The sequence below is a fragment of the Hemitrygon akajei genome, chromosome 9 (genome assembly GCF_048418815.1).
Source record: "Hemitrygon akajei chromosome 9, sHemAka1.3, whole genome shotgun sequence".
Classification (NCBI taxonomy): Eukaryota; Metazoa; Chordata; class Chondrichthyes; order Myliobatiformes; family Dasyatidae; genus Hemitrygon; species Hemitrygon akajei.
Window position 1 is genome coordinate 137,545,242 of NC_133132.1, and position 19,130 is coordinate 137,564,371.

At 39.0% G+C, this 19,130-nt stretch overlaps 1 protein-coding gene across 16 annotated transcripts in view; it reads right to left on the reverse strand.

Moving 5' to 3' along the window:
- dnmt3ab (DNA (cytosine-5-)-methyltransferase 3 alpha b) overlaps nt 1-19,130 on the reverse strand; it is a 483,274-nt gene that overhangs the window by 26,108 nt on the left and 438,036 nt on the right. For 13 of the 16 annotated variants that reach the window (XM_073057071.1, XM_073057068.1, XM_073057064.1 and 10 more), the window contains 2 exons: nt 14,073-14,173; nt 9,798-9,867 (listed from right to left, as the gene is read on the reverse strand). In XM_073057071.1, the coding sequence (XP_072913172.1) occupies nt 9,798-9,867; nt 14,073-14,173 (171 nt within the window). Of the gene's footprint in view, nt 1-9,797; nt 9,868-14,027; nt 14,174-19,130 lie in introns of all 16 variants that reach the window. The other 3 variants (XM_073057067.1, XM_073057075.1, XR_012100314.1) reach the window with 2 other exon arrangements.

Consider the following 19,130-nt stretch of genomic DNA (forward strand, 5'->3'; position numbering starts at 1 on the left):
AGAGATGATAGTTATCAAGCTCTGCTACAACTGTTGAGCATCCTTCAATGGGTCAAGCTTAGTCCAGAATTACTACTTTGCCTGTGAGGTGGCTTTCTGGAGATCATACCTGGACCTCTTGTAACCGCCTTAGTCACCAGACTTGAATAACTCTGATCCGGCCCTCAGCAGATTGTGGATCCCATGGTTCATCCAGGGCTTCTGACTGGGGAAGACTTCGAATAATTATGTGAGGACAATTCGAATAATTGTCTTCAGCTGTTTATAAAGTCCATAATAACATGGACTTTCAGATCCACAGATGAATTCTTGAACATTGTCCAGTTAACAGACTCGAAACAATCCCATAGCTACTCCTCTGCCTCCTGCAAATGCCTTTTTGTTGTCCTATGCTCTGGATTTTGCTTTTCAGCCTTTGTCTGTATGCAGGTTGGAGGACAGACAAGTGATCTGATTTACCAAAATGTGGTCTGGGCATGGAACAGTAAGCATTAGTATAACAGTGGTGTAGTGTGTTGGGACCTCTGGTACTACAGGTTATATGCTGATGGTAAATGCGCAGGGTTTTCTTCAAACAAGCCTGGTTGAAGTCCCCAACTAGGAATGCTTTGGTGTGGACTATTTCTTGTTTGGAGACGGCATCATGCAGTATTGCATAGACTATATTGATTATAGCTGGTGCTATATAAACTGTGGTCAGGATTGTGGAGGAGAACTCCCTAGGTAAATAGAATGGATGGCATTTGACTTCTCCAAAACAGCTAGATTTTAAAATTCAGATTTCCTTCTTTTTCCATGTCAAGACTGGCAGAACATAGATTGTGCACCACTGAGGGCAGGACAAGATTGTACTAAATTCAGGCTCCTTTCATCCATTGCCAAAATTTCTTGTCCATTTTTGGGCAAGCATATGTTATGCCTGCCACAAACGGGACAGATGCATGCAAACAGAGGAATGATACCAAATGAAGCCATTAGTACATTTCTCTCCTGTGTGTTCTGAATGCTAGGGATGCCTGCTGAGCAACTGTAGCATGAATTATGGAGTGGACCCTTTCATCACACCTGCCCATCAATGAGATGGCTAACCTGTATTCTGAATTTCCTGAGGAAGTGATCTTAATTTCAACTTTAAACCTCCACACAGTCTTTCAATATATTCAAATGCTTTTGATACCAGGACCTGAACAAGGATTCTGCCCTGTGCCAATTCTATACTGGGCACCTTCTGAGGAAAAGTCACAGACCCAAACTATTAATTGTGCCTCTTTTTACAGATGCTTCCAGACATACTGAGTTCTGTAATTTCCGCTTTTGTTTCATATTTCCAGGTTATGCAGTTCTTCTTAATTTTCATCAACCTCCCAAGGAAGTTCAGGTCCAGAAAAAGCTCAACAATTACATCTCAAATTGAAATTTTATAAGAATAAGAATATTGTTTTAAAAATAAAAATAATATTTTTTATAATTTTTGATAAGTAGTTATTTTTAACTAAGTATTTTTAGGAATAAATGGATTATAAAATCTAGGTGTTTTATAATATAACAAAATTATATTATATGTTATTATAATACATCTTATTGTGTGCAGTTTTTGGCTCCTTATTTTAGAAAGGATATACACTGACATTGAAGAGGGTTCAGAGAAGATTCACAAGAATGATTCCAGGAATGAGAGGGTTACTGTATGAGGAACATCTGGCAGCTCTTGGGCTGTATTCCCTGGAGTTCAGGAGAATGAGGGGGGATCTCATAGAAACGTTTCAAATGCTAAAACACCTGAACAGATTAGATATGGCAAAGTTATTTCCCATGGTAGGGGATGCTAGGACAAGAGGGCACAACTTCAGGATTGAAGGACGCCCTTTTAGAACTGAGATGCGGAGAAATGACTTTAATCAGAGGGTGGTAAATCTGTGGAATTTGTTGCCACAAGTGGCTGTGGAGGCCGAGTCACTGGGTGTATTTAAGGTAGAGATAGATAGATTCTTGATTGGCCAGGGCATCAAAGAGTATGGGGTGAAAGCAGGGGAGTGGGGATGACTGGATGAAGTGCATCAGCCCATGATTGTATGGTGGAGCAGACTCAATGGGCCGAATGGCCTACTTCTGCTCCTAAATCTTATGGTCTTATGGACCTATATAATTTTATTATATAAAATGATATACCTGGATTATATATAATACATTGATAATTGATTTCCTCACAGAGAATTACTTGGGAGGATGCTGAACGCCAGGAATTAATGCAAATCTGGTCACAACTGTATGTATTTAGCTAATTTCTCAATGTATGAATTCAGATTGGTTTGATATTCCACCTAGGCTTCAAATGTTTTGTTTTTAGGAGATGCTTTTAGAACTACGAGTAATTGGTTTTTAGTGACAGAATTTAAGGAGCTAAGGTTTAACTTATAGCTTGAGGGTGTTTTAATGGACATCCAAAGAAAGTTGGATACAATTGATATTTACTTTCTTTGAGTGTAAATATCTGCAGCATTTAAAGGAAATATTTTAATGTAATGTGATTTTGCTTGACCTTTTGTTTCTACATACCATTCTGATCAAAGAGGCTGTAAGGGAATACGGTCTCACAGAAGTCCTTCTATTTTTCACAAATGAGCCAAGTCTGGAAAAAGTCTGTTTAGCTGCATATTTCTATCTTATATGGTTTTGGTGTTTCCTTTTGTCTTCTTGCCAGTGAGTGTGAGCTCATGACACTTTGTACAAGTTCAAATTCCTAAACTCTTGAATGAATCATGTCATGTAACACCAGAAGAGCGAATGCTCAGAACCATTTTCATGGCTCAATGTGACAGTAAATTGGTACCCAAATGCACCGTTTCACACAGCTGTAAGACAGAGCATCCAGCTAAAGATTCTCTCACTCACCAATTTCACAATCTTGTCACATCAACAATGAATGGTATTGTATCTGTCTGAAAGATGAGATCAGAGTCAAACCCTGTAAATGCAGACCAGTACCTTCACTGGCAAAACGTTTCAGAGCTCATGGAAACCATGGTAAATGAGAAGCTGTTACAACATCTTAAATCATAGTGACCTATGATATGTTTCATAACTTAATTTTAGAGTGAAGCAGTCGATGCAGATGCCCTCATCCTCAAGATCCAAAAAAAAAAAAAATGGGACTGTTTCTCCTGATGTATGCTTGGAAATTAGTTCAGTAGCCCCTGACTATGTTTGACTCTCCAGAGGGTATGGCATTCCTTTCTCTTTGACAAGAGAATCTCAAGTGGTAAAACGGATTAGCTGCATAACTGGATACAACTCTTTCTCAGAAGGTGCACATACCATGTCAAGGTTAAAAGATGCTCAGCTTTGTATCTCCACGCCTACAAAGGGATCCCTCTGGCAAGTGTGCTTGGCTCCACGCTATTATTATCCTCTTCAGTGACTTGGTAGATTCATCAAAAGGGAAGTTCTTTTTCATAATCCTCAAAAGAGTGGTTAACTCCCAATATGAAAGACAAGCAGTGACCAAATCATCACAGGAACAGGTAGAATTGGACAATGGATGGACAAACGGTGTGCTATCTTCAGCACTAAGTAGATTATTAAGTCAAGAAACCGTAAAGTTGGCCATGCCCCTTAACCCTGCAACATTATAAAGTCAGGTCAGCTCTTGCATTTGCAATCAAATCTGATCTACAGTGGCCAAAATAAGTGGTTAGGAATATCATCCATCCAGCTAAAGAACATGGGTGGATAAGCCAGCAGAGTGGAACTCCTAGAGAAGCAACATCCCTGTTTGTCAACAGCAGAAAGTCTAAAGTTCTACAAAGCCCATAAATGACAAGAGATGGAACAATGTTAGCCCATTTTGAAGGCAGCAGATAAAATGTTTTGCCTGTTTCTGGATTATAAATTTGCTGATGACAGGTCTGTTGTTTGCAGAATTTTGGATGGTGAGGAGGAGTACAGGAGCGAGATATATCAGCTAGCTGAGTGGCTTGCACCTAGACACTCGCAAATTTCTACAGATGTACCATGGAAAGCATCCTAATTGGTTGCATCTCCTTCCGGTATGGGGGAAAGGGGAGCACTGCACAAGATCAATATAAGGTGCAGAAAGTTGCTCCGTCATTAGCCAGCATCCAGGACTTCTTCAAGCCAACCCAGCATCCAGGACATCTTCAAGGAGTGATGCCTCAAAAGGGTAACATCCTTCATTAAAGATCCCCATCACCCAGGACATACCCTCTTCTCATTGCTACCATCAGGGAGGAGGTACAGGAGCCTGAAGGTACACACTCAATGATTCAGGAGTGGCTTCTTCCCCTCCGCCATCAGATTTCTGAATGGACATTGAACCCATGAACAGTACCTCACTACTGTTTCTGTTTGCACTACGTATTTAACATCTTATTCTGATTCACAGTTTTTATTACTATGTATTGCAGTGTTGGCCACTAAACAATACTCATGACATATGCCAGTGATAGTAAACCTGATTCTGATTCTAAGTTCAGTCCAAAGCCTTGGTGACAAGAGTATAGTATGAGAATAAATTGCTCCACATCAGTAACCACCTTCCACAACAGATATGGACCAACAGTCAATTCTCCAAGATTCTGCTCAGACCATCTCTATAATGTTATGGGAGCTTAAGATTCCCATTTAAGAAAGGAGCATAAAATCTGCAGTATTTACATCTGCAAATTTGCAAATTTTTGTACATGGAATACCAGCGGTAAAACTTATCACACTGGTTCTCCTAATTCTCTAGAGTGGTCATCTAGAGCTCTAACATTGTATGCAGAATTTCAGATGAAAAGTACAGTAATCATCACTTCTTGAATCAGAGTTGCTTGTGACTATAACACATTTTTGAATATTTTTTTGCAGCACAGCACATCTTTTTCTTAGGTTTTTTTTTCCACCCTGTGCAACACCTTGTGTCTTTGCCTCATTACCAAAAGAAAAATTCAAGGTCTGAAGTGCATACTGTATCACACAGTAAGTGACAAATCAGATAATCAGTGTAATGCTTCCTTAATTGTCTAATTGTGATAAGGAGTGAAAAAGTTGAACTCAAGGGATAAAAGCAGACACTATTCATAGATTTTTCTCCAGAAATGTTTGAACATTACTGTACGCCACCATTAAAAATGCTGGAAATATAATGGGCCAACATTTGTGTCTGTAAATTTGATGAAATTGTCATTGTTCACTGTCATGTTATGTAGTACATAGCATTATCTTTATGATCCTGTACATATTGCATTAAATGTGGAAACGTAGCATATGTTGTCACCGATACTTTCTTTCTCTATTGAGTTCAGCGGTGCAGTCTTTGTAAATCATTGAAAAATTTGTGATTTGATGTGAGGTTCAAGTTTACATACACTATCTACTTCAAAGTAAGTGTGACAACATGATTAATGAGATGGAGTTTCTAATCATGCCTTGATCATAAAAAAATCTAATCCAATTATGGGATGCCATCTGCTTTTATTTAAATCTTGTGTCTATACCAATCTATATTTCACATACTGTGAACGAATTAAATGTTATTATAATCAGTGTTTTTTCCCTTCTTAGCTGAATTGATCAACCTAATTAGCTGCTCAGCTTGCTTGACTGTGAATGCTGATCTCTGAAGGTGAGGCCAAACAGCACATCTTGTCAGATGAGGGAATTCATCTGACTGTAACTTTGGGTGTGTGAAGTGTCACTGCCCACTGCTGACAACAAAATTTGGACCATCGGTTTACAAATAACCATTTTCATTGCCACAAAATGATTAAAAGTGTCCACTGATTTTAATCTTAAGTATGGTGACAATGGAAATATAGAACACTTTCCCTGGAGTAAAATTTGATTCAAATTACTTTATTTGACATCAGGGTTAAGTGTGTAATGTTAAAAGACTTTGAAATCTAAGGACAAGCACTGTGTACACTCAGCCTCTGGTATGTAACTGCATTCTTTATTTTGGCCACAAAGGACTAAAGCAGTTATAATTAGGGAACATCAGCAAAGAGAATTGCCCCAGTGCACGTTCAATTCCTTTGATTTGTGTCACTGTTTATATGAACCTCTTCTTATAACTTTAAGTTTTCTTAAAGGGTGATGACACATACCAACAGCAAAGTATGGTTTAAACAAGCTTTTCAGATAGTGTAAAGAGTTACAATAAGTTACAAAAAATTATATGCAGTTCTTTGAAGAATTTTGTTGCTTGAGATAACTGTTATTGTTGAAAGTAATGCCAAATATCATAAAAGATAGTCAGACAAGAAACACCCAGATACTAGAAATAGTGATTCCTAGAAATGCATTACAAATACCTCTCCTTCCAGAGAGACAATTTGCATGGCTCTAATGTATACATTATAAAGTATTATAAACTTTTTCTTGGCTTAATTCTCTCGTTTCCATTTTTGGAGAGGCATGTTCAGGAATTCAAATCTGACTTTTTGAGAGGCACATTAAACAATCATACTCTGCACCCAATTGCATATGTGTGTGTCCTTTTCATACTTAATTACTACTGGGAGTGCTCGTGTTCCTTGCTCCTGACTGCTTGTGCATGCTATTGCTCTTTTGTTAAACTACCTATATCAAAACTCAGAACTTAGTGTGGTTGCTGTTCATTTAATTAACCACAAGTTGTACTCAGTTCACACAATATGTCATTTTCATAGTTGAACTAGGTCTTATGATTTTATATTCCACAGTACCTTGCAGAAAATATTGAACACCTACTAATAATATTTCTGTTATACATTCTATTAAAAATGAGAGACCTTGCAAATATTGTCACCTAACCTGAATCACTGAAGGATGCTCGACACCTGTGGCAGGGCTTGAAAGCTATCACCTCCTACAAAGTAAAACCAAGTGACATACAGTATGTGACAACAAGGCCTCATTCCCCGATGACCTGAATGCCTTTTATGCTCTCTTAGAATACCAAAATATGGAGGCATCTTTAGGAACAACCATAGACCCCGATGACCCTGTGATTTCAGTCTCTGATGCCGATGTGAGGGTATCCTTCAGGAGGGTGAACCCACGGAAAGCATTTGGCCCAGACAAGGTACCTAGCTGAGTACTAAAGACCTGTGTTGATCTACTGGCTCTCGCTTTGGCAGTCTGAGGTAGCGAGCTGTTTCACGTGGGCTTCAATTATACTGATCCCCTGTGATGAAGTGCTTTGAGAGATTTGTGACAAAAAGTATCAACTCCTGTCTGAGAAGTGACTCGGATCTACTCCAATATACCTACTGTCATAACAGATCAACAGCAAATGCCATTTCATTGACTCTTCACTCAATCATGAAACATCTGGACAATGAAGCTTCAATGCCATATTTAAGTTGACTTCAAGAAGAGGAAACCGAAGTTCCACGAGCCAGTCTTCATTAGGCATCAGAGGTGAGAGGTCAGCAGCTTTAAACTTCTCAGTGTTATCATTTCAGATGATCTGGCCTGGGTCCAGCAAATGCCATTACGAAGAATTCATGGCGATGCCACCACTTTCTTCAAAGTTTGCAAAGATTTGACATGTCATCTAAAACTTTGATGAACTTCTATAGATGTGTGGAGGGGAGTATGTTGACTGGTTGCTTCCCAGCCTGGTATGGAAAAGCCAATGCCCTTGTACAGAAAATCCTATAAATAGTATTGGATACAACCTAGTCCATCATGGTTAATGGCCTCCCCACCAGTGAGCACATCTACACAGGGCACTCTCACAGGAAAGCAGCATCCATTATCAAGGACCCCTATCATCCAGGTCATCCTCTCTTCTCACTGCTGCTATCAGGAAAATGGTACAGGAGCCTCAGGATCTGCACCGCCTGGTTATTACCCCCTCCCCAACTATTGAGCTTTGGAACCAAAGGAGTTAACTTCATTCAAGTGTACTTGCCCTATCACTGAACTGTTCCCACTGAACTGCACTCAGTTTCAAGGACTCTTCATCTCATGTTCTCAATATTTATTGCTTGCTTGTTTATTTATTTACCTATTTGTTTTTGTTTTCTTTTCTCTGCCTTTTTGTATTTGCATAGTTTGTTTTTTTTGCACATTGATTGTTGTTCATCCTGTTGGGGGTGGTCTCTCATTGATTCTATTGTGTTTCTTGTATTTACCATGATTATCCACAAGAAAATGAATCTCAGGGGTGTATATGGTGACATATATGTACTTGCAAGATTGATCTAAAGGCTACAAACATTTGATTCAGTTTAATTCAAATAGCAAGTGGTGCACTGGTGTAAATTTAAGGCAGCATCTTTGTGATTTATTTCTCATCTTTGTTGAAGTCTGAATCCAGCTGGTGTACCATTTGACTTCTAAAGTTAAAGCAAAGATGGGCAAATAAACCAGCAAAATTAATTGAAAACAATATTTTTACAGGTGTGACATGTGTGATTTATATTTACTACAGCATATCTTATTGAAATTCTTATCAAGGTCTTGATAAGAATCCAATGGTGAATTATTAATTTCCAATTTCGTGCTAATGTTGTTTTCAAACTATTTCAAAAGCATTTAGCAAATCAGTTTGTCATTTAAGCAGATCTAAAGGATCATTTATTGTTTTTAATATTAAATAGATATTTTTGTATTTTTAATATGGCCTCTCAGTTGCTCTTTGTCACCCCTACGGAAATGGTGAAAACAGCATGAGGGAACAGCTTGTAGAAAACCTTACAGAGATAATATGAACAAAAACAGAATATGCAAATCATGATATCATGGAGAAGTAATGATATCTGACGGGAAGTTCAGTTTAGAGCATCAGCTACTTCCCAGCAGTAAACAGCAAACGTAAATACAGAAGAATATGGATAGTACATGGATATTTGTTAATTACAGGCCAATGGAGAAAATAAACAGGGCTATTCAGGTATTTTTAGGGAGGTGATGGGTAAAATAGTGAACATGCAGCACAAATAAAGAAAATGAATGTTATCCCTCTATGTTCTATTCAACACACATGCTTCAGTTTTTTTATTTATGATGATGGTTGAAAATATTAGACAATGTTGCCAAACATCATATTTCGAAAGTGAAATTGTTGGAATCCTGTAAAACACATTTCTTTTTTCTTGTGATATATCTTATTCTATAAGGAAGGCATGAAGCCTCCAATTTATTATGCTGTTATCAGTTTCCCTTGGGATCATGGAACTCTGTTGCTAAGTGGCAAGGTGGCCAAGGTAACTAACATGAATAGACTCCGTATGCATTTTAATCCTGTCCAATCCACAAATAAAATGTTGAATATGATTTTGAGTACCCAATCAGATCTGTCAGTGTGACGCATGATTTTGGTTAAATTTAAACACTCCTCTCAAGCACTCTGTTCAGTAGAGCACAATACCATCAAGTCTCAGCTAGTTAAATCAGCAGTGCACCAGTTCAGTCCTACATTGCTTCAGTCTAATACCAGGCTACTTATTTCTTAATAGAAGTCCTTGCCTGGGATTTCTCCCTGGGCGCAGAGGAACTTGGATTTATTATGTAGCAGCCAGTGAATTAATATACAGTATTTCTACAAAGGAGATGGGGAAATGGATACCATATTTTTATCTCCTAGTAAACAGATATAAATGACAAAAGAAACTGGAGACTACTTTATCAGCTTGTTAGGAAGAGATTGTGGACAGCTGCAAGAACAAAAGTGTAGGAGAGAAATTAATACACCATGTGATTTCAATTTTTAATCATCTTAGAACTGATTGCCTGTGATGGTTGCAAGGTCTCCCCTATGATTCAATCCAACAATATAAAACTGAGTACAGATAGTTTGTACTAACCTTTGCTGTCCTGCCATGCTCAAGACAGTTCTGAAGATCAAGTTTATCATTATACATGGCAACCAGTGGTCTAAAAAAAAGAAGAGTTGATCAGTTTTCCACTATCACATTATGACCAATGACAGTCAGATGACATACATTCAAAACACATTTTACAGTTCAAAACACAGGGTCAAGAACCTGTAAGTGGGCAAATGTCAATGGCTTTTACTGTCATATTTACTAACTTTTAGCTCTCGTTGTAAACATCAACCACATGTTTCCAAGGCAAGTTGGATACCAAACCGTGCTGTGTGGTAATTTTGTTTCTTTTTTCTATAACTGATGAAATAACAAGTCTGCATGGTGATTATGAATGAACAATGAAGTACGTAAAACAATTGTGTCAAGAAAAGTGGAGACTTGGAAATAATGGTTACGTTAGTACATACTAGCTGCACAAATAAACTAAAGAGGTATTGCTTAAATGGAGTAATTGGTGCCAAATGTAAAGACACAACTGCCTTCCTCATTTGTGCAAGAATAGCTATCAATTCTGAAATTAGTAGTATGAATTTGCAAAAGCTGCTTAATTACTTTTAACACATTTTATTACCTCATAACAAAAACAGTTATGAACTTGCTTAAAATCAAATAAGGAACTTAAATTTCTTGATTCAGGTAGTAATTTACCAATAAGTCCCAGATTTAATCACTAGTGTTTTCAACTATTCAGCCTTACAGCTAATTAGTCTGAACATCTCCAAACTGGTAATTTCAAAATGAGCTGTGTTTTTCAAAATGATTTGAGGTTTAATACTTTGTTGAAACAAGTATCTGATAAAAAAATATCAGATACCTTTTTTTCATACAGGCCCCTTAGTAAGGAGCTAGTGCTTGATAAGCAAAGGACACTGAGAAGCTGATTTTACAAAAGAGTATGTTCTTATAAATAAGGATGGGCTGTTAAATTATTCCAAATGGGTAAACGCACCAATGCATCCAAACTGTAATAAGCAGATGCCAAGTATTTTGTTTGATGTCAAGAAATTATTCTTCTGAACACATTTAAACAGTTAATATTTGATCACTGCTCTATTTGTACTTATAGTTGACCAAATAAAGTCACCCACTAAAAGATCTATTCTTAGCAGTAAAGACCTAATTGTTCTATTTTTAATTGCAGTTCTTACCCAAGGATCGTATAATTTTACCACATCACATTTCCCTCAGCACCATTGTTGACAAAGGTCAGAACGAGATGGATTAATTCACAACTGAAATTTTGAATGAACTGGAATGCGAACACTTCCTTGACTGTAGATTATAGTGGGGGGGGGGGGGGAAGAGAGAGAAAGAGAACCAGACTAAAATTATAGATAGGGATGGGGTAAGGGGGGGGGGGGGCAGGGGCCTGCTGAGTTCTGCCAGCATTTTGTGTTTTTATTTATTTCCAGCATCTGCAGAGTCACTCGTGTTGCCTTTGAATTCACTACTGCGAAGTCTCTTCCAGTGATGCCTGCACTGAAGAAGTTCAGATCTTCTCTCCGACGGGAGTTCAGCGAGATCCTCTCTCTCTGCTCCCAACCTATTATTTCTTCAGCCCTGAAACTTTCGGCTCTCTCTTCCCCCCCCTCACTATAATCTCCCCCCAGCCCTACCTTTCTTTCTCTTTTATTTCCCATAATTCTCCACCTTCCCCCTAGCCCATTTCCCTTTAACCTATCACTTCCCAGCTCTCTACTTCATCCCTCCCCCCACTTCTTATCCCCCCTCAACCATCCCATGTTACTTCACTCCTGATGAAGGGTTTCGGCCCGAAATGTCGTCACTACCTCCTCCCATAGGTGCTGTCTGGCCTGCTGAGTTCTGCCAGCATTTTGTGTTTTTATTTATTTCCAGCATCTGCAGATTCACTCGTGTTGCCTCTGAATTAAGGGTGTTAGTCTGTCAGAAATAGAGCTAATGCTACTGAATGAGGAGGAATATACACTGATCTCTTGAGGCTGACAATCTTACAAACAGCATGGTTCTCTCTCTGAAATGGATTATTTCATTATTTTGTAAGCCTTTCTGTAGGCCAGTAAAATGACCCTATGACATATAAGGAATACAAACAGCAAATTTAAAATCATACTGACTCCTCCATATTTCTCCCACTTTGAAACTCCTACATCTCCCTTTCCCCCTCAACACTCCTTCTTTGCCAATTCTAGAACTTAGAAACATGAGTGAATTATAAACATGATATTCATTTCACAACTGATACATATTTATATGCATAATCTATATTTAAGGAAATATGCACCATTTGACTTTATCTATAAGCAGTGTCTTAATCAAAATTTCTCAGAAAGCAGTAAGTCGGTATGCTCTCAGTGTACTTGAATCTGAAGCTATTTGTTTAGGTGTTGAATGACTAATTGAACAATGACTGTCATGATTAACATGGTTAGAACTGGATGGTTGCTGAAACTGCAGTAATGAGGTAGCAGCCTACCCTACTCCCTCAAATGAATGTGGGTTTATTGCTCATTCTGATCCCAGCTCTCATATTTGAGTGTTCTTCAATTTACTGCCCAATTCTAGTGTTCATGTTTTAAAAAATTAAATACAGACTATTTTAGCATATGAATCAAAGAAATAAAACAATACCTCTTAAATCACAATATAAATTTAGCATTTATTATAGAGGTATAATTTTAAAAGTGCTAACACTAAAATAATGATGAGAAGGATTTTGAGAGCCCGTTGAAATATACCTCAGAGCCTCTAAGGGCAAAAGGCAGAGAAGGAAGTCAAAACTGAAATTATATATACTAAGGCTCTGGGCTTGAGAGCATGATTTTGGGCATTTGTTTCTACTGTGAAGCAAGACAAGATGAGTGACAAGTAGTAAACTTGTTTTGTGGCAATTAGGGTTCTTCCAGGATACAAACCAAGCCACATTAACACATACGCATGCTTTGTAGCAAAAACGTTTGCAGGACAATTCATAGCATTTACCATTGTAATGTGAACTTATTTGCAGTGTGGAAAAATAAGATGAAGGAGCCACGTAAGAATAGAGAAAGACAGAGAGAAAATCTCAGAATTATATTGAGATGTATAGAGATAATAATCAAAAATGTGATATTCATCCATAGAGTTCAGTGAGAATGGACATATGACGGAGAACTGATCTGAGTTTTCCTTTGTTTAGACTTATGGAAAAAGTTAAACATTACTCCATGGAGCCAATGAAAACTTGAGAGATAGAAAGATATAGAAATAGTGAAAGGTAGCGAAACAGACACATAAGTCAGAAATGAGGGATTCAGTTCCATTGAATTCCTGTGACTTACGACAGAAGGAGGTTGATTTTTGTTGATGTTTTCATTAAGTTGATTGGTATGCATAGATCTGTGCATTAGTCAGCCACACAGAATTGTGAGAATTATTTCAGTGCCTATCCATCACCTATCGGTAATTTGTTTTAGTTTTCACCAACATCTTTTTATAAAAAGTAAGGCGGTAGTCATTCCTGTAATTGCCTTCATCAATGTGTACTATCAAGATGATCAGATCTTCTCATTGTTCCTTTATAATTTAAAATGGTCAACCCTACAAATCATCAAAATGCCCATCATGAGAATCGGATTAATGATGGAAGTTTTTAAAGGATTTGTAGAACATGTTTGGTTCTCAGTAAACTCTGATTTCCTTCCATAGATGCTGCCTGGCCTTCTTTATGTTTCTAGTACTTTGTTTTTATTTATGAAACATGCTGATTTAGAAGTTCTTCAACTATTAACCACAAATATATCTCCAGAGATACATACACGTTACACTGTGCTTTAGGATCTGAAACTGTGTTGTGAGGCATAAAGGATGAACATATAAAAGACATAGTCAAGTACAGTAATTGGAAACACTGACAATTTAGGCTTAACTAGTGTGCAAGAACTTCACAGTTTCAGTCTTTGCTATTGCTTTCAACTTGCCAAAGAATTTCACCAGATCATAGTCAAGATAGAATATACTTCAGAGATGGGTATCCCACAGGAATAGGAAATTTGACCAATAAGTGTCAACATGCAACCTATCTGACATTCAGAATATATGGAGCATACACACAGAACAGGATATTTCTTGCCAAAAGGAGCTTTGCAGAAGAAATAAGCAGAGAATTAAAACTAGGGTCAAATGGATATCTATGCTCCATCACAAGAGGTTCTTTGTCCATGGATAGAATATTCTACTGAGTCTCACTGTGTCATGCTGTCCACTGGCTAATTCTCAGTATGGCTCCCTCACCGTTCTTTCACCAACCTGTTCATACCAGGAAGGTTACCCCAGAAGTATCGGGCTCGGTGGGCAGCGGAGACCTCCTTGGCGTCAATCATCACGGGATTACACTATTAAAAAGAAAAGGAAAAATAAATTTATTAATTTCATGAAACTGAACAAAACTCTTCCAGTGAAAACTTCTTTCTTCTCTTGTCACCTTTCCCATTCCATAATACTATTAGCATGAAGCTCTGGTCACTGACAATGCACATGAAGAACACAAGTAGTATGTTTTTTCCCATAACTTTTAATCCAACATAGTTGTGCTAGGCATACAGCTGAATTCATTGCCTTCTGGCAGAGGTCAATGACAAAAGGTGAATAGCTCATTATAGGAAACCTTTAACAAAGTTACACAGACAAGGTCAGTTTTGTTAAATCCACTAATTTTGTTCATGATAGTCACATTTCCTGATCTGAAATACTGGTATTACAGCCTTCCAGACTGTTTTTTATGATCGCAAAACAATGCTGGACTCTAGGAACGTTGGGTACTGCAAGTCTACCCCATCAGTGGTTAGCCCCTGAGAGTCAAAATCCATGAAATAGTTGGCAATCTATTGGGCAGAAAGCAAAAAATGACAATGAATATATTGTCTCAGATTGGCAGGCTATGACTAATGGGCTCCATCTATTCAAAATCTACATCAACAAGTTTGATCAAGGAGTTGAATCAGTGTATTTCCAATATGCTGATGATACCAAACTAGGTGGGACTCTGAATATAGAGGAAGATCTAAAGTAGCTTCAAGGGGTTATTAACAAACTACGTGAGTGGATGAGAAAATGGCACATGGAATATAATGTGGAAAAAGTGAGGTGCACTTGGGTAACAAAAACAGGGCAGTTGGCTAATGGCGAAAGATTGGGTAGGGTTAATGTCCTAAGATATCTACAATTCTTGTATATTGAATCTTGCTGGATGACAATATGCAAATGTTGGGAGTAATTAAGAGAGCAACCAGTGTATTTGCTGCTATTATACAAATGAACACAGGAGTTGTTCATTTGTTGCAATTGGTTAGGATATGTATAGAAAATACCTGGAGAATCGTGTCTCCTTTCCAAAGAAGGGATATATCTGCCATAAGAATCACTGGACTGGTTCCTGGAATGGCAAGCTTGCACTACATGAAGAGAGATTGAGTAGACCAGGACAGTATTCTGTGGAATTTAGAAAAATTCACTGATAATTGGAAAATTCTTAAAGGGCTTGATAGGCTTATGCAGGGAGGGTGTTTCTCCACTCTGTGGAGTTTAAGACCAGCAGGAGCAGTTTGAGAATTCGATGGGGGAGAGTTTTTTTTACCCAGTGGCAGGTGAGTGCTTGGAGTTCTAAATGTTCTATATGTGCTTAATAATGTTCATTAAAAACAGATCAATCACTTTCTGCGTATTTAGGGAATCAAGAGATATGGCAAAAATGATGGAACTGGAAGAAGGTCAACTATGTTCTTGTAAACATTGGAGCATGCTTGAAGGGTCATATGGTCTAGTCCCTCTACTTCTTTTGAATGAAATCTAATATCATTAAAATCTTGTTTTACAGAAATACATTCTTTTTTTAAACCAAGTCAAAGGTACAAAATCACCCAATGGGTTTCTACTGCACATACTGGGCATCTATACAGAGCAATGCAGTGAGCTAAACAACTTCTCAAAATCACCCAAGATGGAAGCTTTCTTCTAAGTTTTTAATGAGATCTCTTACTTGTTAAAAGATATTACTGTTTCAAAGGCAAATAAAGAATGGATGGAGATGTATGTCTTTTCATCGTGTGGTTCAAATCGAATCACAACCCGCAAAAGAAAAGATAAAGACAGCTTATGTATAGGAAGTGATGCTCATACGAAGTGAACAGTGCAGCTAGAAGCCTGAACAGTTCCTGCCTGGCATCCATAGGATGTCAAACTTAATTTCTGAAACTAAAAGTCAAACGATCATTTTACTGTCTTTGGCAAAAGAAGAATAGTCTCAGAGACCGGTCATGCTAACAGCCTTATTACACAGTCTTTAACCATTCTCACTTTGAAAATGCTGGTCTTGATGACATACTTGCTTGATGTAATATCTAATGAGAAGTGAGGAGACATGGAGCTCACCTAGAATAATGATTGGGTGAGTTAACTCTGAAGCGAGTTGTGCCTTAATACTTCCTCCAACTTGCAGTAGCCCCCCAGTCAAGAAAGGGGCATGGTTTACTAAGATAACATTGTTTTGGGAGCGATTACTGCTTTGTAATGCACTGCACTTTCTCTGAACAAACCTCTCTTTGAACAACGAGAAGAATTCTAAACTTTTCCCAATTCAGCTGCTCTGCACTGAGAGATTACTTACAAATGTGCCAACCATTGCAAAGGCCGCCCATTGGCTACTCAGGTAAAGGAATGGGCAATATGTAAGAGCTGGGCAAATGCTCTGGTAAGTGACTTCCAGTTTGAAAAATGAACATCCCTTTATTCTGAAGCTATGCCCTCTGGTCCTAGACTCACCCACTATAGGAAACATCCTATCCATATCCACTCTATCTAGGCCTTTCAATATTCAATAAACTTCAAAGAGACACCCCTTATTCCTCTAAACTCCAGCAAGTACATGCCCAGAGTCATCAAATGCTCCTCATATGTTAACTATTTCATTCCCAGAATAATTTTCATGAATTTCCTCCGGACCTTCTCCAATGCCGTATTTAGTGATACGGAACCGAAAACTGCCCAATACTCCAAATGCAGCCTGACCAATGCCTTACAAAGCCTCAGCATTACACCGCTACTTGTATATTCTAGTCCTCTTGAAATGAACACTAACATTGCATTTGCCTTCCTTTCCACTGACTCAACCTGCAAGTTAACCTTTAGGAAATCCTGTAAATGGCCAAAGTACTACCCCTGCCCCCATAACTCCTCCCTCATCTCCATTCAGGGCCCCAAACAGTCCTTCCGAGTGAGGCAACATTTCACCTGCAAATCTATTCTGCTCCTGAAGTGGCTTCCTCTGCATTGGTCAGACCCATTTTAAATTTGGAATCCGCTTCATTGAGCATCTTCGCTCCATCCACCAAAAGTGGAACTTCCCAGTGGCCAAACATTTTATTTCCAATTCCCATTCACATTCTGACATGTTGGTTCATGGTCTCTTCTTATGCCACAATGAGGCAACCCTCAGGATGGAGGAGCAACACCTTATATTCCTTCTTTGTAGCCTCCAGCCTGGAGGCATGAACATTGATTTCTCCTTCTGGCAAAAAAAAAAATCCCACCTCCTCCCCCCCTCTTCTTCTATTCCTCATTCTGGCCCCTTTCCTCTTCTCACTTGCAGACTTCACCCACTATGACCCAACCCAAGTCCATTTACTGGGCATAGGGTGAAATGTGCCAATCACGGTGACTCTGCTAGCAATAGGAGAACCTCAGCAGAAAAGTCAAGTGGGGGATCTTGTCAGCTATGTCCTTAAGACCCCCCTTACCTCTTTTCACTTGCCTATCACCTCCCCCTGGGTTACCTCCTCCTTCCCATTCTCCTACGGTCCACTCTCCTCTCCTATCTGACTCCTTTCTCCCCAGCCCTTTACTTTTCCTACCCACTTGGCTTCACCTATCACCTTCTAGCTATCCTCCTTCCCTTCCTTCCACCCTTTTATTCTGTCATCTTCCCCCTTAATTTCCAGTCCTGAAAAAAGGGTCTCAGCTCAAAACTTCAACTGTTAATCCATTTCCATAGATGCTGCCTGACCTGCTGAGTTACTTCAGCATTTTGTGTGTGTTGCTAACAACCTGAGGTAGTCTTGATGATTGTCTCTCACTGGGAAGCTGTTGTATATTTGTTCAATGTCTACCACCACTGCAACAGACTCAGTTTTGAAGTACATGCTGACCCTGAACAGACTTTTTGAGGTCTGGACCCTGCAAGAGCACATTGTTCAGTGACGTGCATTAGAAAAGTGCAGTTGAATCACAGGCAACTGGCATTTGTGCTTGTTTTTGGGGGTGTTAAACACCAAAGTTGGGCAGATACCAGTTTTCATTTTTGGGATTTGAAGGGTGTCTCCATAAACTCCATGTAATGATCTTTCATTTCTGGTTTCCTTCTCACTGTGCCACTGAGGGACACGAGTCGACTGTGGGCCTCCTCTCTGTTGGTTGATAGGAGTTGTGGAGGGTGGAAAGGAAGAAGAGTTGCCCAACTGCTTGACTCATAGTTGGAAAACTCTTTGTTCACGATTTCAAGGAAGACTTCATCTTCGATGGAATGTGCTGGCTTATATTCACCTCCTGAGCGACCGACGGCCGGTTTCCCTAAATCTGACTGAGCAGAGGTAAGTGTTCAGGGTGCTTGGTTTGCTTACCTACTATCTTCTCTTTCATACGGATTCCTCTTTCACCGGGTCTGAATTGTCTTTGGTGCTGGCTTTCCAGGACATTGAATTGTGCTGATGGTGGGCTGATGAGTACTATCGAGGCAGACTTCACCCACTATGACCCAAACCAGGTCCAGTTACTGGGCATAGGGTGAAAGGCAAAAATCATGGTGACTCTGCTGAGCAACAGCAGAACCTCAGCAGAAATTTCAAGTGTGGGGATGTTGTCAGCTATGTCCTTAAGATGTGAATGACCGCATGCAGCTTCAGAGATTTTACCCCTGTTGCTGGGAATATGGTCTCACTCAGGGGGTTGGCAAGGGTAATCAGACTCAAACCCCTTCCCCCCATTGACTCTATAACAATTCCACTGGCTCTTCTTCCAGTATCTTCTGATGTTCCAGAATATGTCTTTAGAGTGTTTAGGGAAAACAGAACTTTGAATACTGAATATGTCGAAGAATATTGATGTTGCCAATGACACATTGCTCTGACCATCTGATATCACATATGCCTTTGGTTTTTGTTCTGGATGGCCTTTTGGGTAGATGTTGACTGGACTTATTTTAGAGCAGGATTTGCCTTGGAAACCTTTCCCACATACCTCTGTGCATGAGGAAGTAGCTAGATCTGATGGATGATCAGCTGTCTCCCCACCGTGCTCTGC